Source organism: Schistocerca piceifrons, chromosome 8 (assembly GCF_021461385.2).
Source record: "Schistocerca piceifrons isolate TAMUIC-IGC-003096 chromosome 8, iqSchPice1.1, whole genome shotgun sequence".
Classification (NCBI taxonomy): domain Eukaryota; kingdom Metazoa; phylum Arthropoda; class Insecta; order Orthoptera; family Acrididae; genus Schistocerca; species Schistocerca piceifrons.
In genome coordinates, this window is record NC_060145.1 from 247,781,266 (window position 1) to 247,806,962 (window position 25,697).

The following is a 25,697-nucleotide window of genomic DNA, read 5'->3' on the forward strand; positions in this document are numbered from 1 at the left end:
CATGCTGTTAAACAAATTGTTCGAAGGTGCACAGAGTTGCAGAAACCCACGTCACGCCCTCAGTTTGCTAGCAAAGATTTCACTCGGACTTTTGGAGACCTATTTCTCATGTTGTGAATGTACTTCATGGTTATTTAACGTAAAATCAAATATCGTGTTTGTCAGTTGTGTACAGTAAAAGTAATGCAGTGATTAAGGTACGTAAGTTTGAGAAAGGAATACACAGGAAATTTTATATAAAATTATTTATTTAGAAATCTCGTCGGTAATACAACAAAAATACAATTATTTACCATACTATTTAGATAAGAAAGGTAAATGAATTATCTCAAAGCTGTAGTGAGCGAACATAAGAGGAAAATTTTCAGTTACCGAAATTTCAGTTGTATGTTAATTCCACAGGTGATCGTGGCTGTATCTATAACTAGGTTACTCCAACAATACCGTGTATTTCATTTATCTTACATAATTCGTCTTCTAACGTAAAGCTTTAGTATCGATAAATACCGTACTCGTAAAGACACGTTAATGTTCTAAACAGCAAACAGCCACTAATCTATACCGTATCCGCATACATTTAATCAGTCTTGAACTGAATCTGTGCTCTACCAAGGACATCGGCATATTGCCTGGAAAAACGAGATGCTGAAACATCCATCGGCTCAAGAAAGCCTGTCGAATAAAAATCGAGTAATGGATTTTTAAGTCCACTTACAATATTTTAATATGGCACATAGAATTACTCCCTTAGCAAAAATCTCCTACTTCACGAACGTGTTAGTCACATATCGTAGGCGAAATAAAACTAAAGAAACTTTATTAGCTTCAACACCTAATATTAATACATATCGAACGATTTTAACATCCATCTTCAATTTACAACTTTCTATTCCTATTTAGTGCTGCACATTATTTTGAATCTCATTGCAAAATGAAGGCTTCAGAAACCTCTTGGGACGTTCGAAGAGTTTACGGGAGTTCTAGCAAATTGAGTGATATTGTTGTATAATAATAAACTACCTTTTAGGTGAAGTACTTTTGCCTGAATGTTACGAAGACTGATGCTAGCTTTGACTGGAAAGCGAATATCTTTATTCCGACAAATTAATCTAAAAGATCAATATACTACCCCGGTGCTACCAGTTTTTACTGTATGATTTGATCCCCAGAAGACACATCTCCATTTAGTTATCAGCAAGCACTACCTTCCAGCTTTCACTGTTACAGTCTGCGCTTTGAAGTAAAGTCTTTACATTTTACTCGTGGCTTTACACTACATTCTAACATCTTCTTCAGATAATCCTCACACTACGTGAAATTTCGGTATAGTTTAGTGCATTTAGATCAGTCAAATGTAACAGAATCAGTATTCTCAGATGAACGTTGTGCAACTCGTTACATTTTACGTATTTGGAGACACTCCGTTTAAAGCGGAATCTTTCGACTCGTCACAAACACGTGAAGTGTAGGCAACACTTAGTGCCGCAAGGAAACTGGGTGCCAGACCGCAGTATCATCTGTTTCAGTTTTAAGTCCCAGGTCTGACATTCAGTTTCGGTTCGCCACTACGACGGCTGTGGTTTGATTGGTCAGTTAAATGAATCCCCGATCACCGCACAGGGATCATCGCCTGTAGGAGACCGCGGCCTCATACGATATTTCGGAGGGGTGGGGCTGGATTGACGGAGGACCTAGAATCGGCGCGCGGGGGCACGGAAGACTCCTGGCTGTGGCTGCCCTCCCTGCTCGTCGGGCTGAGGCGGGAGGGTGGCGAGGTACTCGAGGGCGCGCTGGATCGCCGGAGGGATGGGAGGCGGCGTGGGCAGGTGCTCGCCCTGCGGTACGAAGCCGTTCTCGTCGGCCGTGTACACCAGCCGGATCTGCACGCCCTCCGGCGACGTGTACGACGCGGACCCCTGCGCCACCTGCGCTTCAGCCTCAGGGTTGCCGGCGTTCTTCAGGAAGCCCTGCTCCTCCTGGACGATGCCATTGCCCGTCTCGAAACTGTGAGGAGAAACATGAAACATTAATATTATCGTACCAGGGGTCCTGCTTCTTTGGCAGGCGCGGTCTAATTAAAAGGAAACGAACCACCACCCTGTTACCGAACAATAAAATCACTCGGAAGGGCTGAAACTGTGAGGAGAAAGTGTGAGGAAGGACATGAGACATTAGTATTGTTGTACCACGGATCCTCATTCATTAGCAGTTAAAAGGAGAAGAATTGACATCCTGTTTCCAAAAAGTAAAATCTCTCTGGAGGGCTGAAACAATGCGAAGCAACTGTGAGGAGAAACATGAAACAGTAGTGTTATTGCACACGGATCTCCTTCTGTTTAAAAGGAGAAGGACCGACATTGTGTTTCCAAAAAAGGAATTCCCTCTGGAGGGCTAATCAAAGTACTTACACCGACTCAGGAGGAAATAAATAAGAAAAAAACGTCCCTGCCTAGGGAGAACGCCAAAGCACAGGTCTGGAAATGCCCTCTTTGTACAAAGTTTCTAATGCTACGTGGAATCAGCTGAACATGAAGTACCAGGTATTAGCGATCTTCTGAAACAGGAGTCAGTCTGGCAGATACTTGCATTTTCCATAAAAGTTGCATATCTATCAAATCTTCATCAATAAACCTATCGGTACTAACAGCAAAACTACCCAAACACATTTAATCCCTCGTGCTTATCTTCTTTGGGCTAGACAGGTTTCAAGCTCTTTCCAGAGTTCTGTACTATATTATATAAACTATTCTCCTATTTAATTAACAAGTGGTTGAATTTGGTTAACTTAATTACATCCTTTTGAATACCACGTGTAAAATTAAAGAACTAAACGTAGCTGACGTTACGAGCGACTTTGCATTAAACGAACGGGACAAAAACATTGTTCATACTCATAAAAATTCGTCAGTTCGTCTTGTCATATTTTACACCGAATTACGAGTAACACGTATAGAGTGCTGAAGAGTAGACAGGTAGTTCGAGTAACCAGGAAAGAAGTACTGAATCAAACTGTGAGGAAAAGAGTTTTATTCCACATTTTGACTGAAAGTTTTGTATGTAGCACATTGAGAGCTATCACAAAATAATTTGGAAATGGAGATGGATGTGATGGGTAAGAATTGCAGAGCGGGAAACAGAAACTCGAATACATTTAGCAGGCTCAAACGTGTCAAGGGTGCAGTAATGCTGAGTTGAAAACATTTGCGCAACATAGGCTATCGAGGAGAGTTGCAGTAAACCATTCACGTAGCTGACTATTTCATCAATATAAGAAAACCCCTCTCCACCCAGGAGCATCTCGCTAATGTAGTGTAAAATCTAGCATATATAATGACCTAAATCCGGCGAGGAAGAGAGTTCACATGTCTCTTCAGGAATACCTCATCGAGTTGAAACTATTCGTAGGCGATTATATCCCGCAGAACTGCCAAATTGTGGAGGTATTGATTGTTAAGTTTCACCAGCTGCAACCAGTTCTTTCAGACGTTTTCTATGGGATTATATTAGGATGATGTAGCGGACAAGTCGAGGTGCGACATCATATCTGAGTGTTGGTCAAACCAGAAACGTATGAGCTCGGCACTACGAACATGGCTGGGGTCCTCTTGGAAGTGACCATAGCGCACTCGTCGCGAATCTGTAGAAGAAAAAGCCTGTGACCAGGAAGGAACAAAAATCCTCGTTCATACTGACTTTAGCACAGCTGGGTCTAACTCATGGTACGATAAACCCCTAAAACATCACAGAATCGCCTCCGCGCTGCATTATACCCTCCATACACTGAAGGTAACCGAGCTGGGTTGTCGGTAAACACTACGCTTCACATAGTTTGAGAAAAGGTAGATTAAAGCCTCGTCCGATCACACAACATGCCTCTCGTCAGCTAATGTCCCATTCTGTGCTGTTTGGCCCACTGAATACGGAAATTTGTGGTAAGTTCCTATGGGAGCAAACTGATGACGCCATCGGTCCCTAAGCTTACACTACTTGATCTACCAAATGGCCCTGTGCACAATGGGACTTAAATTCTAAGGTCATCAGTCCCCTAGAACTTAGAACTACTTAAACCTAACTCCATACCAGAGGCAGGATTCGAACCTGCGACCCTAGTGGTCGCACAGTTCCAGACTGTAGCGCCTAGAACCGCTCGGCCACCCCGGCCGGCACTTAATCTACCTTAAACTAAATTACGCTAAGGACAACACACACACACACACACACCCATGCCCAAGGGAGGACTCGAGCCTGCGACGGGGTAGCCGCGCGAACCGTGACTAGGCGCCTGACACCGCACTGCTACCTGCGCGGCTCACTGAATATGTGTAACATTAAATGCGGCTAAGAGTAAAGGTCTTTTACAAGGCATAATTCACCCGGTTCGCCGTATTACGAGGCTGCGAATGGAAAACCATAACTTGTGGACTGGTTGGACTGCTCCCTTTAACGCACCAAAAACTGGTAAACCTCATGCACAGTGTTGTCACATCCCAACACGATAGCCCCGTCCAGCAATTCTGTCGCTTACGCACTTCTGCCCCTTACTGCTACTTCACCACTGGATCACACAGTGGCCTGATTCCAGTTGTCCACCCCGATAGCTGAGTGGTCAGCGTGGCGGTCTGTCACGCCATGGGACCCGGGTTCAATTCCCAGCTGTTTGCTGTGTTGTCCTGATTACCTTTTCATCATCATCAGTGGAAGGCAACGGGAACTACCATTGCAATCACTTCCCTAGACGCTCATGCGGTGGACCTCTCTGACGAGGCTTCCCCCTGACAAGACGTGCCTAAGGCAGAACACAAAGTTTTAGTTGATTCCAGTTCTACACCATGTATACCATTCACAACTACGATTATGCTCTAATAAGGGAGTGAATAATACTTTTCTTGTGAGCGTACACTATAGTTTTCCTTTCTGTATCGAATTTGCCGTCTTGTAGTACCGTGTTGTACATTTGAGGCTGCGTAAAAGACGACATTGCTACGTTACGCAATGTCCTCAGAAAGGAGGACTTGTACGGCATTACAGGACGCACCCGTCCACGGTGAGTCAAGCCTTACGTGCGTTACGTCCCCCGTTGCCGTCAGTGGGTCAGCGGCCGGCTGCTGAGTGGCTGTCGGAGGCAGAGGTCAGGCGAGGGAAAGCAGTCGGTCACCCGCGGTCTCCGGTCTGACATTTCGTCCTAACGCGCCGCTAATGTGCGCCCACGTCGTTGCATTACCACAGGAGCCGCGTCGCCAACAGCTCGCCGGAGCATCGCGACCGCAAAGTGGCCGTAGCTCACGTCGTTGGTGGTCGTGTCTCGTGAATTTAATGGCTTCAGCGAACCGCACGGGACATCAATATCTTTAAGGTGCTGCAGGCAGCCTTTCTTTGATCCGTGATAGCGAGCCCGATGACGCAGTAGTTAGCACACTGGACTCGCATTCGGCAGTAGTTCGCGCAGTGTTGGCCGTAGCTTCGGTACTGGCACGCCTGCCTTGTACCTCAACAACAGAGCTGCGTCGTTACTCTTACAAGACTTATCTCTACCTGCTCCTCTGCTTTCCCTCGCATGATTTAATGTGTCTCATGTGCCTAATCTCCCTTTGGGAAGTTGTTACGCAGAGGTCCTGCTAACCTTGATGCTGTGAGCCTAGATTACGTAACGGGCTGTCCCAAGTTGATGGGAAGATGCATGGTCTGTTTTGACCGCCAAAGGCTGCATGAAGCTAACACGGGCATACCGATTTACATACGTATTAGGCTGTTATGTAACCGGGAAAACACTATAAACTCAAATCTGTTATGAGTTTCCCTGGCTATATAGAAAAACTCTCACAGTATGGAGAATTATAGTCAAAGTAGATCCATACTGAGGAAAAGCTAGGAGAGGAGATGCAGGAATCATGCATCGCCGATCTAAGCAAGGTCCTAGTGAAGGTGGTTTTCTGTTGCAATCCTCTGGCCTGTTACGAATTGGCAAGTATGTGTCTGTGTCGAGCAGGTCTGTGACGGCTGCCTGTATGACACTATCATGGGAATAAATATTTTAATAATGAATGAAGGGAAGGGAGAGGGTGAAGCCCGATGCCGATACATAACCAGCTTCTCTCGAAATGTACCAAGGGAGCTGTCGAGTTTAACCCTTTGAGACCTGTATTTTCTCTGGAGGGGGGAAAAGTTTCCTTTCTTAGGTGATTTTTAATTGCTTTAGATGCAAGATTTATACAAAAATGCGTACTCGTGCTTGAGGTTTACTTACCACACGTGGCTTCATTCTATGGACTAAAATAACTGATTATGAAATACTCTACTGTAATAAATAAAACAATCATTCAGTAATTGCCATGCAAGATAACAATATTCTATTACATAGTGAAACATAGCGAATCTTCCACAGCAGTGTATTCTGGTAGTCACGATGATGATGATGTTTGGTTTGTTGGCCGCTCAACTGCGCGGTTATCAGCACCCGTACAAATTGCCGATCTTTACTCAGTCCAATCTCGCTACTTTCATGAATGGTGATGAAATTATGAGGACAACACAGACACCAAGTGATCTCGATGCAGGTGACACTCCCTGACTCCGCCGGGAATCGAACCCGGGACCCCACGATTGGGAAGCGAGACAGCGAGCGCGAGACCACGAGCTGCAGACGGGGTCACGAGCTACTGTACAGCGCTACATTTACTTGCTGATATTTTTATAGCGATGCCCCCACAATTCGCAGCATCTGCGCACGGTGAAAAACTCATTGAAAAATGTGTACCTCAGGCTCTCAGTGAAGGAAAATACTTCTGTTGCAGTTAAGGATCAATAAAACTTAGTATACACGGAAGGTTTACCGTCAAGTGTCACATGCTCTCACTCCTTGAGAGACTGCAGAGAGGTTTGGAACATAATCCGCAATATTGGTGTTATGAGTGGCGATCAGGAAAGTTACTCCACCACCTCTCTTCCCCTTGCCTGCCAAATACTGGCAGTGAAAACTTTCGCGCCAACAGCATCTGAACCGCCTTATCTTCCAGTCAAGCGTCACCACATAGCCATGCGTTAGCGACTTCGGCTAAGGAGTAGGGTTCTCCGGAATTAAAATATTAGAAAATGCTTTTTCTTGTTTATGATTCGTGTAAAAATTATTTCTATTTTAAATCCAAGGACTACATTCCTAGCTTTCCAGACTCAGTGTTTTAAAATGATTGACAGTTGTGAAAGATTCATCCCAACTAAAATTTGCTTAACTAAATTGTCAACAGGAGTCGATAGTAAAATATTACTAGAAGGCATGCTAGTGTACAATGATTCAAATGGCTCTTAGTGCTATGGGACTTAACATCTGAGGTCATCAGTCCCCTAGACGGAACTACTTAAACCTAACTAACCTAATGACATCACAAAAATTCCTGGCCGAGGCAGGATCCGAACTTGCGACCGTAGAACCGCTCGGCCACAACGACCGGCCATGCTAGTGTAAATCGAAGAACAGAAGCAGACTTGGCAAGTGTAAAATGTAATGCTTACAAGTTCCTCCAGTAACTCTGCAAATATTTTCCAATCAGCCGTTTTTCCGTTTAGCCTCTTCGTGCAGTGTAAATATATTATGGACCATTATGACAGATCAACTTCCGTTTAGCGTCATCCAGTGGATTTCCAGATATTATTGATCTACAGTTACAGTGTGTGGCAGTTGGTTCTCCCTTCCATTGTGACTCACCTGTATTTGTAGGAGCCATCGAAGTTGACCTCCTGCTCCTGGCTCAGTATGGGGATGGGCTCGTTCGGTGCGCCTGGTGCCTGGCGGAACTGAGGTGCCGCGGCCGTCAGGCACACCAGAGACAGGGCGACGATCTGGAACAAAAGGGCACACAGCGATCCTGAAATCTGCCATTTTTCCTCGCATTATACTTGAAACTTCGGTTTCATCTACATCTACATATATAATCTGCAATCCACCACAAGGTGCGTGGCGGAGTGTGCCTCGTACCACAACTAACATCTTCTCTCTCTGTTCCACTCCCAAACAGAACGAGGGAAAAATGACTACCTATTTGCCTCTGTACGAGCCCTAATCTCTCTTATCTTATCTTTGCGGTCTTTCCGTGAAATATAAGCTGGCGGCAAAAAAATGGTTCAAATGGCTCTGAGCACTATGGGACTTAACATCTGTGGTCATCAGTCCCCTAGAACTTAGAACTACTTAAACCTAACTAACCTAAAGACAACACACACATCCATGCCCTAGGCAGGATTCGAACCTGCGACCGTAGCAGTCGCGCGGTTCCGGACTGAGCGCCTAGAACCGCTAGACCACCGCGGCCGGCAGTTGGCGGCAGTAAAATTGTACTGCAGTCAGCCTCAAATACTGGTTCTCTAAATTTCCTCCGCAGCGATTCACGAAAAGAACGTCTCCATTCCTCCAGAAACTCCCACCCGAGTTCCGGAAACATTTTCGTAACACTCGCGTGATGATCAAACCTAACAGTAACAAATCTAGCAGCCCGCCTCTGAATTACTTCTATGTCCTCCCTCAATCCGACCTGATAGGGATCCAAAGCGCTCGAGCAGTACTCAAGAATAGGTCGTATTAGTGTTTTATAAGCGGTCTCCTTTACAGATGAATCACACCTTCCCAAATTCTACCAATGAACCGAAGACGCATATCCGCCTTCCTTACAACTGCCATTACATGCTTGTCCCACTTTATATCGCTCTGCAGTGTTACGCCCAAATATTTAATCGGCGGCGTGACTGTGTCAAGCGCTACACTACTAATGGAGTATTCAAACAATACGGGATTCTTTTTCCTATTCATCTGCATTAATTTACATTTATCTATATTTAGAGTTAGCTGCCATTCTTTACACCAATCGCAAATCCTGTCCAAGTCACCTTGTATCCTCCTACAGTCACTCAACGACGACACCTTCCCGTACACCACAGCGTCATGAGCAAACAGCCGCACATTGGTATCCACCCTATCCAAAATATCATTTATGTAGATAGGAAACAACAGCGGACCCACCACACTTCCCTGAGGCACTCCAGATGATACCCTCACCTCCGACGAACACTCACCATCGAGGACAACGTACGGGGTTCATTCACCGAGTGTTAAATCCCATGTTGCTGAGGTTACTCGAACAAACAGACGCGTCGCGTTAACATTTCGAAGTTGTAATTGTCACGATACACGTTAAGTATGAGGAATTATTTAGATTTCCTGACGATATGCCTAGCTATTTTACTATCAAGAAGGTGTGACGATTCGAAACTTGTAGTCGACTATTGAAACTACAGTCTATGTCCCCCTTACTTGTACAGTCCCTTTTTCTCGGAATTACTTTCGATTGGCAAGCATATCGATATTTTTCTCTGATACGAACGATATACGGTAGCTTATTCTTCAAATTTTCACCTGAAGATGACTAAACGCGTCTTAGAAGTAAATTGAGATAACGGTGCTGTTGCTCTGCTTTGAAAACTAAATGAATTATTCAACTCGTATTTAAAGGAGATTTGTGATTCGACTAGTAAGGTAGCCAATGCGTCTGTTTCCTGTGTTTATCGAGTTATAAAGGTGAAGAAGCGAGATTTAAATCTACCGCCATGCATGCAAATGTAGCTTTCCTTTGACTTCTGTATATCACTTCAGGCAAATACCGAATTTTCTCTTTAATAAAAGGATGGTCAATTTCATTTCTACAGCTTCACGAGTGAGATGAAGAGTGAAGTCTCTCGACCAGTACAGAATCGCAGCAGGCATCGCGAGACAGCGATGTATCTGACCTCACACTTTCATCCCTTTCAAGTAAACTACCACAAATTCGTAACTCACACAAGGACAGACTAGTTGTAGGTGAACTAACCCAAACATTCTGATTCACTAAGTCTTGTCATACCAACACTCTGAATCCAATTTCTCAGTATGGGGCAATTTCTGTCTAATGGCTGAAAGCCTTATTTGGAAGATTTCTTCTTGGTTGGAAGCTCGGATATGAAGAACAGCTTATAATGAATGACGAAAGTGAAACCTCTGCAATCTTGTAGCTTGTCTCGATATGGGAAGTAACTGCACTTGTAAATCCCATTAGGCTTCCACAACAGGCCACGTGTAGTATAACTCCGTCGCCAATCGTACCAGTAATATTTAGCTGGGTACAACATATTTGCTGATATAAGCTGAGGACGTTTTGTACATGGTGATATCGAAGAAGGGACGGAAATTTTATGGAAATATCTTGTTTAGATGGGGAAAGCCTGCGAAACTGACTGCGCTTTTTATTGTTTTACTTGAAAACTCACAGTTGTTGATACAGGAAACAGTGTTCCATGAAATGTACTTCAGTGATTTCTTGACTGCAAAGTTTTCTACTCCTCACTTCCAATTCATTTCACATAAAACCAGGGTATGTTTCCTTAAAGAAAATGAGGAAGGATTACTGAACTCATTAAAAGGAATGAACAGATCGCTGAAATAATAATGTAGACTGAAAGCTAAGTAGCAAAGGTAAATAAGGTGAAAATATTACGAAGCAAATTAATGTATGCCGGACGAAGCATGGAGGCCATAAGAATCAGGATATAAAAGACACTGAGAGAATTTCTCGCTAGGAAGGTGCTTAAGGGTGGAAAGGAATTTGTGAGCCTGCACGTCTGTTGCACAGTATTGTGCGTAAGTGAGCCACATACACTGGCGATAATCATCAAAGAAACAATCAAAACGGTTGACGTAACGCGGAACAGAAAGATGATGGAAACTAAGTGAACTGATCAGACAGAGATAATTGTGTTTCCACAAAAATGGAGAGGAAACAGATGTGTGGATACAATAAACTAAAAGTACAAAGTTGAGAGGAGGAGTCAGAAGACTGACGATAGGGATACAGTGCACCAAGGTCAGATGGGACCCCGATCTCGGTAAAAGCCATAAGAAATTCGCGACCCGTGCCAATGTCGTGCGTCGGCGGTGGATCTTCCGACGTGATCTCCAAGCGAAAGCCTCTCAACCTTGCCGGATAATGCTCTGTCAAGGGCGGTCTGCTCTCGCTAGTATTACGCCACACCTTTTCAAAGGGCCACTGACCCTTACTATCCAACACCAAAGATCTCATATTATTACCACGAATCTCTGTATCTACTAGTTTGCAGCATTTAATGAGAAGGACTTCCATCCACCTCACGAGTTTTCCACTAACTACTGTCTGGCGTAAGACTCGTAGGCAATCTCCTTTTTTTTTCTCTTTTCGTTTTCTACACTCTACAGGGATGAAGTGTTCCGTATACATTCCGTCATTGGTGGTCTCGATGTGATGCGTTAAATATTACCAGAAATAACATTTGCTCTGAAATTTTACCGGTCTCTACAGGAATAAATTCTCGGCAAATCGCACTAACGAAATCTTCTCAGGGTTTCAGCGGAGTATAACATGACCCTAATATAAGTAGTAGAACTCACCGTGAAACTTTGCTTCAGGGCTGCAACTCGATTGATAATCACAGAGGACCGCGTTACTTCACCATCTTGCTCTGTTACTACGAAAAAAGCCTATGGGACTTATGTTGAGTTACAAATGTCTCGGAATATCGAAGTATAGTTTCAGAATTGCTGATGGTGTTCAACAGCTGTTAGCAGCATGCATCAGAACATTATATTCTTGCTGACGGTTGCAATTACTAGCACTAGTATCGATACATAGCTCCAATAACATAGCTGGTTCTTTGTGTAGTTTTTCATATCAAGGGGTTTCAGTTATCTTAATTCCTTATGGCGCAGTAGTGAAACATATATTGGAACGTATGTACATAATACACGCTTTGATGGATTCTGAGAGTTACTGACACAAAGTACTTAAGATATTGAAAAGAGGCTTGACAGTCAAAGTGCTTTGCGTCTCTCAGTGTTGTTGAAATACCTATATTACTTAGCAAATACATTGTACAACATCATATATTAAGTGTAGTAAGATTCGAGATTTTGGAAATAGACATAGAACAATTTTACAGGGATCCCAAACTTGGCAGAGAAAACTCTTTTTGAACTCAGAATCGTACCACCTACTCCAAAGCTCCCAGCAACATTTAATCCTGCTACAGACTCACGATTCCTTCCTCTAAGCGATTGCAGCCTCACAACGCTATATGTGGCTTGCTTTCACACAATATAACTGATGCTTCTACTACCATTACTACAAGAACGATCATCGTCTCCTTTCTCGTAACTAATATTTAAAACTAGTTCAGAAAGCCTGTTTTACTGTAAACACACTGTTGACACGGGCAAAAAGACAGAATTACCTATAATTAAAGTGGTTTCTCTCTAGAATAATACGCTCCTTCGATCAGTGGCTCCAGTGACCATTATCTGTTCCCACAAATGAAAATAAAACAAAAAGGCTCTTTGAATAGAAACAGAAAAACGAAATCCATTATGTAGATAAGATAGAACTCCGTTCCTTCTTACTGCAAAAAGTATCTCTTTTGTGGTTGGTGGAGAGGGGAGGGGGAGGATGAGCAGTAGTCTGTCTGGGTCGGTGCTGTGTGCCACGAATTTCTCTCCAACGTCAAATCAGTGATCTTTGAGCAGCACTTCTAGCCTACGTCCTCAGTTACATGTAAGATATATTGCAATCCCAGTCCTCACCTGCAGTTTTTGCCCCATACAGGTCCCTCTAGAACCAAGTAAATAATTCCGTGATGGTGCAACGCATGTCCTATTGTCCTGTCCCTTCTTCTTTCAGTGTCCTCCATATTTGCGCTTCCACGCTAGTTATGCGGAGAAGCTTTTCAATTATTATCTTACCATTCGCCAAATTTTTAACATAGTTGTATCGCACCAGATCTTAAATGTTTCCATTTTCTTTTCCGCTTCTGGGAGTATATTTGTAAGGTTGACGACAACTTAATGAAATAGACAAAAATTTTATAAAGATTTTGTTTTTTCATTGTTACCGTACCTACAAATACACCCTTCCCATGCCCCCCCCCCACCCCCACCACCACTAGTGAGCTACAGCAGATTAATTAGGAAGTATAACACCGATAAGCGCTTTTCAGACACCTATGCTTTTAAGAAAATTAAATTTACGGATAATTTAAGAGTATTCCAAGTGCCTTAAGACCGTAAACATTAACATTTTATTGCAAGCTCTAAGCAGTGCTGTTCTGTTATCTGCAAAAATAGCACAGCATACAGTCTGCAACGCTTGTGGCTAGACACAGACTGGACTGAGATGCCCATTCAGATCCGAAAGTACGCGCTCTGGAATTTCCGTAATTCTCAGCTTGTTAAATATGTTTTTCTGGGAAATGCACCACGCGGGACTGAAGAGTATAATGAATTTCAAGTGATAAGCTAGGTGCCCAGTCTAAATTTAACGCACTATCATTATCTCAAATGACCAATTAGGTAGCTATATCAGCTACGTATATAGTTCCATTTGGTTGATGCTTCCCTCATAACTTGGTCAAGGGCGATAACCATTAATTCACGACTGAACGAAGGATGATAAACTGACTCCAACTCCAGAAAGTTGTGTACTACCACAAGATGTTAAAAGAAATTTTTTGAAGAGTTATTGTCACTAGTGTCAATGAATTGGACACTTGGTCCTGTCGCGACGGAGATTATACTTGAATCACCCTAGACAACTTTTGAAACATGCGCCGAGGCAAGTAGCCGAGCAAGTGTCCAGTGCTTACCTGAGAGAACAGCATGCTGGTGGAGGAGAAGGCGTTGGTGGAGGTCTGCTGCCCGGGTCTGCGCAGAGGATGGCGTGCTCCGTCGCAGGCCGCTATTTATACCGGCGGCGCGGCCACCCCACCCGTCGCGTCTCAGGTGAGTGCGTGCAGCGTGTGTGTGAGGAGCGGAGAGAAGACGAGGCACCCAAAGGTCATCCCGCGGCCGCCACCGGGGGCGGTACGCCGCCACCAGCCCCGCTTCCTGACACCTCACAATTAGTCCACTGCTCGCCTCTCTTATTACGGAACACACTGCTCTTATCAGCCTTTCATCGCCTGCCCTGCTAAGCACCGGTGATCCAGAAGTAAAGCCGAAGAAAAGTGGAATATCAGTTCTTTTCGAAACTCGTCTGGTCCCGCTGTTAACTGTTGTCAGTTCCCATATTTACCAATGATCATCAGGCACGAATAGTTCATCAGTTACAGATCTATGTAGATACTTTTGTTGCAACATCTAATGCGGATTACTCTCTTGCACTAACGACTCCGCCTCAGAGCAGCACTTACACGCAACGTCCTCAATTACTTTTTGGATTTACAGGGAGTTCCACACACGGAAGGGAGAGGTTTTACATGGGGACCCGTGGTCTGAAACATTTCGTTTCCGTGCTACGAGGAGAACAAGAGCTATTGAGTCGCTCGTTCGATGTTTCTTGTGGAGTTTGCTTGTTATGGTAGGCTACTCACACTCATGATTGGTACGATGACGCGATGTCACGTGATATCCTCCGTCTCCATCTGCTTTGTTTTCATGCTTCCTGGTGATGCGTCAGTTGACATTACCGTGACTAGCACTGCGGTAACAGGACGTCGTAGTATACCAAAAGATTGTTAATTTAACGTCAAGCTCGCGATAGTGTAAAGCTCAGCGTCTTAGTGCTTTCTAAATTGTGTGATTCTTATCTCATCCCATGTTTTCCACAACAGAGCAACGGCTGCGGGAAAGTGGGAAATTCACAACCGATAGAGCAGTCTGTGGTGCTCCAAGAAGGCGGCGCGCTGTCGTATGGGAAGGGGTAGTGCTTTATCAAGTTGAAGAAAATCCATCGACTTCTCGAGCCATTGCACGTGACTTGCTTGTGTCTCGCTCGTCTTTCGTGTTCAGCATGAACAGAAATTTCACCAATATCACCCTAAGAAGGTACACGCCATGCTCCCGGTGGAGTTTGTGCCACGTGTCAATTCCTGTTCTTAGTTTTTACACCGCTACGTGGGTTTTCCTCAGTTTGCAAGACGAATTTTGTTCACCGATGAAGCGCGCTTGTACAGGGAAGGTATTTTGAACGGTCGAAATACCCAAATTGGGGTCCAGAAAATCCCAAAGCAACGTGTACGCGAACATCTCAGCACGCCTTCGGCATCAGTCTATGGGCATGTTTTTGCAACGGTCGTGTGATTTGGCTGCACATCCTTCCTCCCCACCTAATGGGTGCCGACATGTACTTCAAATTGCTGCAACAAGTTCTTGGAAGATGTGCCATTGGACACGATGGCGTGGCAGTATATTTTGCAGTTCGCGTCCAAAACCATAGCCGGCCGAGGTGGCCGAGCGGTTCTAGACGCTACAGTCTGGAACCGCGTGACGGTCGCAGGTTCGAATCCTGCCTCGGGCATGGCTGTGTGTGATGTCCTTAGGTTAGTTAGGGTTTAAGTGGTTCTGAGTTCTAGGGGACTGATGACCTCAGAAGTTAAGTCCCATAGTGCTCAGAGCCATTTGAATCAATACCACACCAACGTAGTCCACAGTAGCAGGTGGTCGGTCGTGGTGGACAACCTGTTTGGCTACCAAGATTCCCTGACTTAAAGCCCTTTGGGCTTTTTTCTTGTGGGGCCACATGAAGAGTCTTGTTTACGAGACCCCTGTCCAATCAGAGAAAGATCTGGTTCCATAGATCATAGCTGTGACAGAAGTGATTAAGCATTCACCACTCATATTGGACAGACACTATGCCAGATTACTCTGCAGATACAATGTGTGCCTTATTTTCCGGGTTTTACAGAGTCCATGACGCACTGCTATACAATCCTGCAATCCCGTGCTCCAAGTGCTCCAAGCGTACAGTTACAGAGATTTCTTCCTCAAAATAACGCCAGTGTTTTATATTGCAAGACTTGTTTTGCGAGCGATGCCCCCTTTGCCTGTACTCTTCTGTTCCCTATATCCTCCTTGCTCCATCCATAAAGCGTAATTTTGCTTCATAGATAGATTTACTACCCGTCGACTTTTCTTAGTCACCAACTTTGATCTGATTCCGTACAATTTGAAACTTACGAATTCGCCAATACAACTCAATACATGGAATTTAATAGTTGTTCCAACGAGTGAGTCCGTCAATAATATAATAATAATACGCAACGTACACCCTTTGGAAATTTCTAAATCGTTGGAATGACATCATATTTAGATGTATGAACCACGACCTTCTTCCAACAATTTACTAGTATCCAGAGATTGAGTGTAGTGTATTACTATATTAGTCTTATTAGTAAAGATATTTAAATTATATGATTCGATTTCGCTGAACTTACCTATAAAATTATACGCTTGTACGACATACAGTTCAGGAGATAAGACCTCATATACAGTGAGCTGCATGAAAAAGAAACTGCAAGGCCAAATTCGCTAGATATACTGGTGGAATATGTGTACAAATATGTGTGAAATATGTAAATATGTGTGGAATATACATGATATTTGCGTGCAGAGCCAAAGGTAAAAACCTGCCCCTAAATCTCTGGATTAATATCAACTTAACTTGTTACGCATACCACATATGATTCTGGTAACGGTGATTATGTGGAGAGAGAAAGTGGTAGGAGAACATGGACGGACAGAGAGGGGGAAGGGTGAAATGGAGACACACAAGGAGACGAGGAGATGGACAGAGATAGAGGGTGCGGAAAATGGAGGTAATGAGGAGATGATGGCTATGAGAGGGGAGATGAGGAGATGGATAAAGAATAGAGCAGACAGAGCGAGAATGACAAAGGAAAGGAAGAGACGAAGAGAGAGAGGGAAGAGAAGGAGATAGAGAGAAGAGGTGGACAAAGAAAGGGTAGAGGAAATGGGCAAAGACAAGAGGTGGAGCAGGAGGTATAGAGAGGGACGGAAGGAAATGGATAAAAAGAGATGGGAACAGACGTACTAAGAGGGAGTGAGAAGGAGAAAGTGGAGGAGGAGGTTGTTGGAGGAACTGATGGACAGAGAGGAGATTGGAGAAACAGGTTAGAGGGGAAGGAGCAGATGGATAGATGGAGGGAGTAGGAGATGGATTGAGAGAGAAGAGGAGACAGATGGAGAGAAGGGGAAGGAGAAGGTGGAGTAATTGAATATGGCAATAAATACATATTTGGGTAAAGTCATATACTTAGCCACTCTCTATATAAGGAAAAATCACTAGTGCGTAAAGTTGCTGAAGCCTGTGGGGCCCATATCCAATAATATTAACAGGAAATATAAGACTACGAAGAAGGGCAACAAGAAAGGTACTAGGTTTGCATGACTTACTGCAGTGCGCCACGGATGTGGTGAAAAGCATAAACTGGCAAAGATTGTGTCAATTAACCCACAAAAACCTTCTCAAAAAATATAAAGTGCAAGTACTAAGCCCCTTACATATCGGTCCGGTAGTGACGATGAAAATAATTTTAGCCTATTACAACACGCACAGAGAGGTGAAAACTGTCATTCTCCAAATGCGCCAAACCTGATTGGAATGGGGAAAAATCTTAACATGTGGTACCTTGCTACCTTCCGTCTACCATGCACATCACACTGGTTTCGAACGTATGTGGAATGCACCTTAAATTTTTTCGCTAGTAGAGCAGTGGACAAAATTGTCCCAGGGCTAAAAAAACCACATTTAACTGCAGCAATAAAACGAATATACTGTAGTTTCTTGCATGTAATTCTTGTTCTAGTGAAGTCGAGCACGTCAAATTCTTAGGAGTGAAGACATGTGGCAAACTCTCTGAGTTCACATATTCAGAAATTAGGCTCTGAATGCTGCCATCTTCAAAAAGATTAATCTGAATTGCCTCTTACACTGAAAAATCACATGGCTCTAAGCACTGTGGGACTTAACATCTTAGGTGCCGGCCGGTGTGGCAGAGCGGTTCTAGGCCCTTCAGTCTGGAACGGCGCGACCGCTACGGTCGCAGTTTCGAATCCCGCTTCGGGCATGGATGTGTGTGATGTCCTTATGTTACTTAGACTTAAGTAATTCTGAGTTCTAGGGGACTGATGACCTCGGATGTTAAGTCCCATAGTGCTCAGAGCCATTTGAACATCTGAGGTCATTAGTCCCCTAGACTCAGAACAACTTAAATCTAACTAACCTAAGGACGTCACAGACACCCATGCCCGAGGCAGGATTCGAACCTGCGACCGTAGCAGCGACGCGGTTCCGGACTGAAGCGCCTAGAACCGCTTGGTCACAGCGGCCGGCTCTTTCACAGAAAAGTGGTAGCTTGTTTACATTATGTAGGCTTAATTCAATTATGTTCTACGTTATCACATTCTGTGGCACCTGTGTGCATTCACTTAGAATATTCTTAGCCCAGAAGAACTCTCAGAACGATCTGTTATCATCTGAGGAACGCTGAGCAAATAATCTTTCAAGCGCCTCGCAATTCTGACTCTGCCTTGTATATTAATATGTGCTTTTATGGAACATGTGGTTTAATAGTAGAGACTCACTCAAAAGTAGCATGCCCATTCACAGAATGACAGTAGACGAAAAATCTATTGGCGCGGGAAAACAGACAGATATGAATAGTGCGGAGGGTTTCATTTTTAGTAAGTTTGCAGTGGAACTGAAATATCTAAATTTCTAATTAAAATTGAAAGGCTGCTTTGTGGCTCAGTCTTAGTGTTCTACACAGAAATTACTCGCAGTAGTTTGTAACCTTTCACTGACGTATCATGTGTCGTAAATGCTACTGTTAATCTTTTTTGTGGTTTTCAGTTGTTAAGTAGCTATTTTCAATTTTCGTTTCATGGAACTGTGAATTGCAGGACCTAAAAGGTTTGGCTCAAATGGTCTCACGAAACGTGGTAGACAAACCGAATTCATTTTTGTTTCGTACGCACACACAGAATCATACAGACGCACCCACTTGTACATGGTGTTTCAGAATCCTTGCGTCAGACGTCTAGTAGAGATAGATCACATCATTAGACACAACTTTTGAGACAGAATGTTCACTGGCACTGGCACTGGCCGACGACACCAGGTGTTATTTGGTATTGTTATGCTCTTAAGCGGCGATAGGGTATATAGTCTCTGTGCAGCGTGTCTATCCAAAGTGTGTTCCCTATAATACTGTCATCAGCCCCGGATGAAAAATTAAAGTTCCTGAGTTGGTTTTAAAATATCCTTCTCCGCCTAGAAACACTAACTCTTAAGGCTTCCGTGTTGAAAATTACTGTCAAATCACTGGGGTGTGTAGTATGAAACACGTATGTAACGCAGCAGCGATGGCGAGGCATTGTAGCATCTGTGACCAGAGAGTATGCGCTTGACCGCGCGAGTGTTGCGAGCGGTTCTCAGTCTGTTAGTAGCTGTAGGCCAGTGCAGTACAGTAGTCGTTGCGAGTCTGTTAGTAGCAGTCGTTGCGAGTCTGTAGCTCTGTCTAGTTGAGAGCAGTACTCAGTCTGTAGTCGTCATGCAGAGCGGTCGGTCAGTAGTAGCAGCCCAGGGCGGTTGTGTGATGTAGGCGGTCGGCAACACTGGTCAAGATGAGGAATAAGGTATACTGTTAATTAATATAATCATTAGATAATGAAAAATTTTATTTATTGTAATTATTCTCCAACAAGTCTCCCAATAATAATTTTTTATTTCAAAAGCATTTTCTCAAAAAATTAATTTTTTATTGAACTCAAGATTTCGTTGCACTTCCCATTTCACTCCACTTCTTTAAAAGAAAATTTTTAGTAAAATCACAAAAAAGGAGAATATTATTATTTGCAATGCAGTTCCTCCAAGCGGTGCGCAACAACAAGAGCAGATATGTGACGTCCATTTATTCTGAGGTAAGACTTTAATTCTGATTGTTTTACACAGGGCCAAAGACCGATTCGGTTTAATTGTATTTTCTTGTCACTGAACGGATTTTAAATTTTGTGAAGAATTTATATTTGAGTCAGATTGCGTATTTCACATTTTTGTTGCCATTGTCAATACATTTCATTGTGGGCAGGTTACGCTTACAGCAATGTCCATCAGCATTTCTAATTAGTATCGTCATTTTCTTTTAAAATTACGGTGGGGAGGTTACACTTGGCGACACCCAGTCCAGGATCGTATTTCGTTGAGAGTCTTTTGAGCGACAGTCAGATATCTGCTCTTATTTGCTTAGATAATTAGGATTTGGCGCAACGCTTTTAATAATATTGTGACTTTCTTTCTACAGGTCAACGGCAATTTGCTGCTTTGTTGTATTTGTGTGTTGCTTTTGCATTGTGCTTATTTGTTTTGTGAAAAATTTTGACTATTGTAAAAATGCCGCGAAAGACTGTGAATAGTGTATCGCGAAGTATTGTGAATGAAATTACCGACTTAAACAACGTGACCGATAGTAATTGTGATACGCAACGTAATGATGACAATCCTGCGTTCACTAACAATCAGTGCATTCCAACCACTAATGATGACTTTCACCTTAATGATGAACAAACGAACTCAATTGTCTCGTCTGTTAACTTGACGACAATTGATGACGCAGAATGCTCTATGGTAATGAGCGCTGCAGAGCTTAACACACCCGATTTGGAAAATTCAAGTAACGTACAGGCAAATTTGTCTAAAGAAAGTGATCAGGATACACAAAGTACGACGGATTTATTTAATTCCGGAACAGTGTCTGACAATGTACATCCGACTGATAAACGTTTTTGTAAATTACAGAATGACCAAATGGTCACACAAAACGCGACAATTGTAGATACACCATCAAACAGTAGTGAGAATAAAGTAGGTAATGTTACTTTGGAACAATTTATGACAATAATGCTACAGTCTAAGAACAAAAATGACGAAAATTTCAAACAACTTAGGGAACAGAACAGACAGCTTAGTGAACAAATTAGAGACGTTGCCGCGCAGTGCCATGACACTAAGGAACAGTTGCGCGTGGAAATTGAGGCTTGTTCACGAAAAAATAGCGAAGAAATAAAGTCTGTTGCACAAGAATTAAGGGAAATGCAAACAGCCGCAACAGATACACTCAGAGACGAAATTAGCGGAGTCGCCAAACAGTGCTCTGAAAAAGCTACACAATTACGGGACGAGTTTAGAGCAATGACGGTAGAACTTTCGCGCACTATGGACGCAAAGATAGACGCGAAATTCGAACAGCAGAACACTCAGATTAACGAGCGCTTTAATCAGCACATACAGAACAGTGATACGCGTTTCCGCAGATTTATTCAGGATCAAAACAAAGTAAAACGACAAGTCATGGAAACAATCACTGCACAAAGACAAGAGGACAAACGTAAAATATTCGCGAAAGCGAAGACGTATGTAGACAATAATATTACTACTGTGTCCGACAAAATTAATACCATAGAACAATTGAACGCGGAATTACGGGATGAAATTTCTGACCTTAAATCAAAAACAGATACACACACAGTAAATATTCAAACAGTGACAGATAGATTCGAACAATTAGATCTAACACAGGATTGTGATGTTATCAAAGCTGATGTTAAAAAACTGAGCGAAACTACGCGCAAGTTGCAAAAACAGATTAATGCGTCTGATTCTAAAACCGATGATCAGGTTAAGATATTGACTGAAAAATGTGATGAATTGGCCAATCGTATTGATGTTATCGAAAATGCTAATGATAATAAATCAGACGATACTGCACCGGTTTCATTTATCCAAACGCCTGAATTTCAAAATTTACAGCAGACTATTAATGAGATCGATTCATCTAACAACACGTTACGTAGGAAGTTATCAAATTTACAACAAGAAGTAACAGAAATGAAAAACACTTCTGTTAATAATACACAACAGACGCCACTTTATGAACATGTGTCAGACTCACGCAGCGCGTATAATTTGGGTAATCTGCAGAGAGTACGGGACTTAGATTCCGAACAACCACAGTTCAATAGATACTCTTACGATCCTGAACCTGTTCCATCATGCAGAGATGATAACTTCGACTACAAACATTTTCTGTCAGTGAGAAAGTTTAAGGTTTTCAAAAACGATAGAACGCAGATTCACCCACTGGATTGGATTCAACAGTTTAGTTTTGCTCTTCCACCGACTTGGCCTGTAACACATAAACTTGAATTTATTTGCAGTTTTTTGGAAGGCGAACCGGCAACTCGTATGAGACCGATCGCGAGACAGTGTTACTCGGTAGAGGAATTTCAGAATGCTTTTCTGTCAGCGTACTGGTCGAAGACGACACAGCGCGGAATTAAAGACCAACTAATTAGTTTGCCAAACTATGAAAACTCAAATTTTCCCAGTGTAACGCAATTTTTTGAGCATATGGTACAACAAAACCAGTACCTAAGTGAACCGTACAGTGAATCCGCACTTATACAACTATGCATCTCTAAATTACCACGGTCATTACGAGTGTCACTTCTAACGGGCCAGCAAAAAGAAAACATTTCAGCATTCAGAGATCTTTTACAGCTCTTGGAAGTACAGCAATCTGATTATTCTTTTGTAAACAAAAACTTTTTGAGTAACAACCAAGGTCAACAACAGTACTACAATTATGATCAGGGACGTAATTCCAATCGGAAAGATAACAGACGTTTTAGGAACGACAATTACCAAAACTTTAATAACAGGCAAAATTCGAATTATCAATACCGTCAAAATTTTCAGCAACAGGAACAACACTTTAGTAACAATAGAGGTGTTTCACAACAACAACATCAAAACCAGCCGGTTAACATACCTAACCAACAATGGAATACACAAGGTCAACCAGGCTTTAATGTTTCGCCGCGTGGACGTATAGCCCCTGGTCCAACAAATAGTAACGTACGTCAGCAAGGAAACAACTACGTACAAAGAAGACAGTATTTCAATTTCTATCGTAATGCACCGTATAGGAATGACTATTACGACAGACGTAAAAATAATGAGGACAATTTTCAGCGAACATCTAACAACAGTCGGTCATACCAACAGCAAAATCATACGCAAGAACATATTCTCATGAATGAACCCGACAGTAGGTACCATCCAGAGCGTAACACGCCTGGAAGAAGTAATAGGACAGTTCAAATAGTCGAAATGCCACAGAATCCTCCTAATAATAATAACACGTCAGATAGAATCTGACTAAATACTGCACAGGACGCATCTTCTAATAACACAAGCACTACCTTTGACACGCAAAATGTTGTTCACGAAAATGTAATTACTTTTGACGACATCAGAGACACTCTTTTACAGGAAAGACCAGTTATTCAGAAAACCATTTCACATCCTGTTATCGAAATTAAAATTGGTTCATCGAAATTTTCAGCAGTAATTGATTCCGGATCACCAATATCAGTAATTAATGAGGAGACTTTCAACGAGTGCAACAAAGAGAATACTTATCCGACTTTACCTTTAGGCAAAACAAAAGTGAAAGGAGCAGTATCGAGTAAAGGTGTAGACGTTAAATTACAGACGCATTTATCATTTTGTATTGGAGGTCATACTTTTCACTCTAATTTTTGGATTGTGCCTTTATTGACAACAGACGTTATTTTAGGTACGAATTTTCTGGTACAACACGACGCAGTTATTGATTTTCAGAATTCTTATTTAATGTTAAAGGATGAAAATGTACAACTTGCTTTAGAATTTCAGCACTCTTTATCTGCGGAAGAACAAACAATTAACCGCACAGAGGTCATTTCCGCAACACGTAACATAGACTGTAATCCCACATTGTTCACGGATACGTACGTACACAACTATAGTACTCCAGACGAAGCTGACTACGACGTAATGCAATTGATTTCTGATAAGGTTAAAGAGAGCAGTGCAAGTACAGACGACGAACGAACGCAATTACACAAAATTCTTTTACAGCAAGCTCCAGTTTTCGACAACATTCCTGGTACTATGTCCGGCTTTATGTATGAATATCAAGTCAAACCGCACGACACATTTAAAGCAAAGCATTATCCCATTCCATACATTCACAGAGAACAAGTTAAAAAAGAATTGCAGGATATGCTTGATCAAGGAATTATTGAACCAGCAGTTAGTCCGTACATAAACCCGCTGCATATTGTTAAGAAAAAAGATGGCTCGCTTCGCCTTGTACTTGATTCACGTCACATTAATGACATTATTATTAATGAAACAGATCGACCACAGACACTAGAGGAACTTTTACAGAAATTTCACGGTACAGCTATTTATTCTACACTAGATTTGAAATCGGGATTTTGGCAAATTCAACTTCATCCAAATTGCAGAAAATATACAGCTTTTCTCTGTTTCGGCGACTGTTATCAATTTTGCAAATTACCGTTCGGCTTAACTATTTCTTCTGCAGCTTTTATTCGCGGTTTGAACACAATACTTCCGACAGAACTTAAGGACAGAATCACGACGTATGTAGACGACATTCTTATAGCAGAAGCTAATTGGTCTGAACACAATCTGATTCTTGAACAACTGTTACAAACTTTTCATGCACAAGGACTTACAGTTAACCTCAGTAAATCGCACTTTGGTAAAACTTCTATAAAATTTCTTGGACACGTAATTTCAGCAGAAGGCATTGCACCTGATCCGGAAAAACTTCAAGCTCTACGTGACATTACTGTTCCTACAACAAAAAAGCAATTACGCAGTTTTTTAGGCTTAATTAACTTTTTTCGTAAATTTATTCATCACTCTGCTTTAGACACACCCAGATTATGCCATTTAACAGGTAAAAACAGTATTTGGTCTTGGGATAAGCAAGCTCATTCTGAATTCATGAACCTGAAACATGCTTTGTTGAATGCTCCACTTTTATCGCACCCAGATCTTACTAAAAATTTTTCCATTGCCACCGACAGTTCCAATACCGCTTTAGGCGTACACATTTTTCAGGAAATTGAAGAAGATGGTTCAACAGTTATTAAAAACATCGCATTTGCAAGCCGCATTTTGTCACCCGCTGAACGAAATTATTCTGTTACAGAACTTGAAACATTATGTGTTGTATGGGCTTTTACGAGATTTAGGCACTTTCCTTATGGCAGACATACCACCGTTTACACAGACCACAGAGCGATACAATTTTTACTTTCAGCTAAATTTACTCACGACAGGTTAAGTAGATGGAAACTTTATTTACAGGAATTTAATTTTACGATTGTTCACATTCCCGGTACACAAAATGTTATAGCAGACGCACTATCGCGTTCTCTCGGCAACAATCAGCAAGACGTAGCAACCAACTTCTGCAAAACAAACTCCAGTGTCATGTACATTCAGCAAGTTGCATTTGAAAACTTTATTTCATCGTCATTACAGGACATAGCACAAGAACAAAACAAAGACAACGTGTGGAAAGAAATTAAACAGCTTTGGCAAGATAAGAATAATGTTACGATTAGAAACCACTACACTGTACGCAATGACATTCTGTTTAGCCGCTCTCATCCTGACAGCAACAATTGGTTGTTATGCATTCCTGACGAACTGGTTAACAAACTAATTTGGTACACTCATTTAAGTTACGCACATTACGGAGCACGAAAATGTTTTCTTGTATTGAGACAGAACTGTTATTTTACCAACATGGAGAAACGTATACGACGAGTTTTAGCGTCTTGTAAAATTTGCCAGAAAGCTAAATCAGACACCACTTCACATATTCCTCCATTATATCCCATTATACCTGTTAAATTAAGACATATGGCCGCTGTAGATATTTTTGGTCCGATTCCCAGAACTAACAGAGGTTTTTGCTACATCTTTGTCGCTGTT

General features: G+C 42.4%; 1 protein-coding gene across 1 annotated transcript; it reads right to left on the bottom strand.

Moving 5' to 3' along the window:
• Positions 1-230: 230 nt before the first annotated feature.
• Positions 231-13,811, bottom strand: LOC124711276 (endocuticle structural glycoprotein ABD-4-like). The gene is made up of 3 exons (XM_047241270.1): positions 13,684-13,811; positions 7,700-7,833; positions 231-2,004 (listed from the first exon to the last, which is right to left on the bottom strand). The coding sequence occupies exons 1-3, from the start codon at positions 13,696-13,698 to the stop codon at positions 1,692-1,694; spliced, it is 462 nt and encodes a 153-aa protein (XP_047097226.1). The 5' UTR covers positions 13,699-13,811; the 3' UTR covers positions 231-1,691.
• Between the last annotated feature and the right edge of the window lie 11,886 nt (positions 13,812-25,697).

Coding starts and splice junctions, on each gene's coding strand:
- LOC124711276 (XM_047241270.1), bottom strand. Junction 2,005..7,699: donor GATGGCTCCTACAAATACAG/GTGAGTCACAAT, acceptor TTCTCCTCACAG/TTTCGAGACGGGCAATGGCA.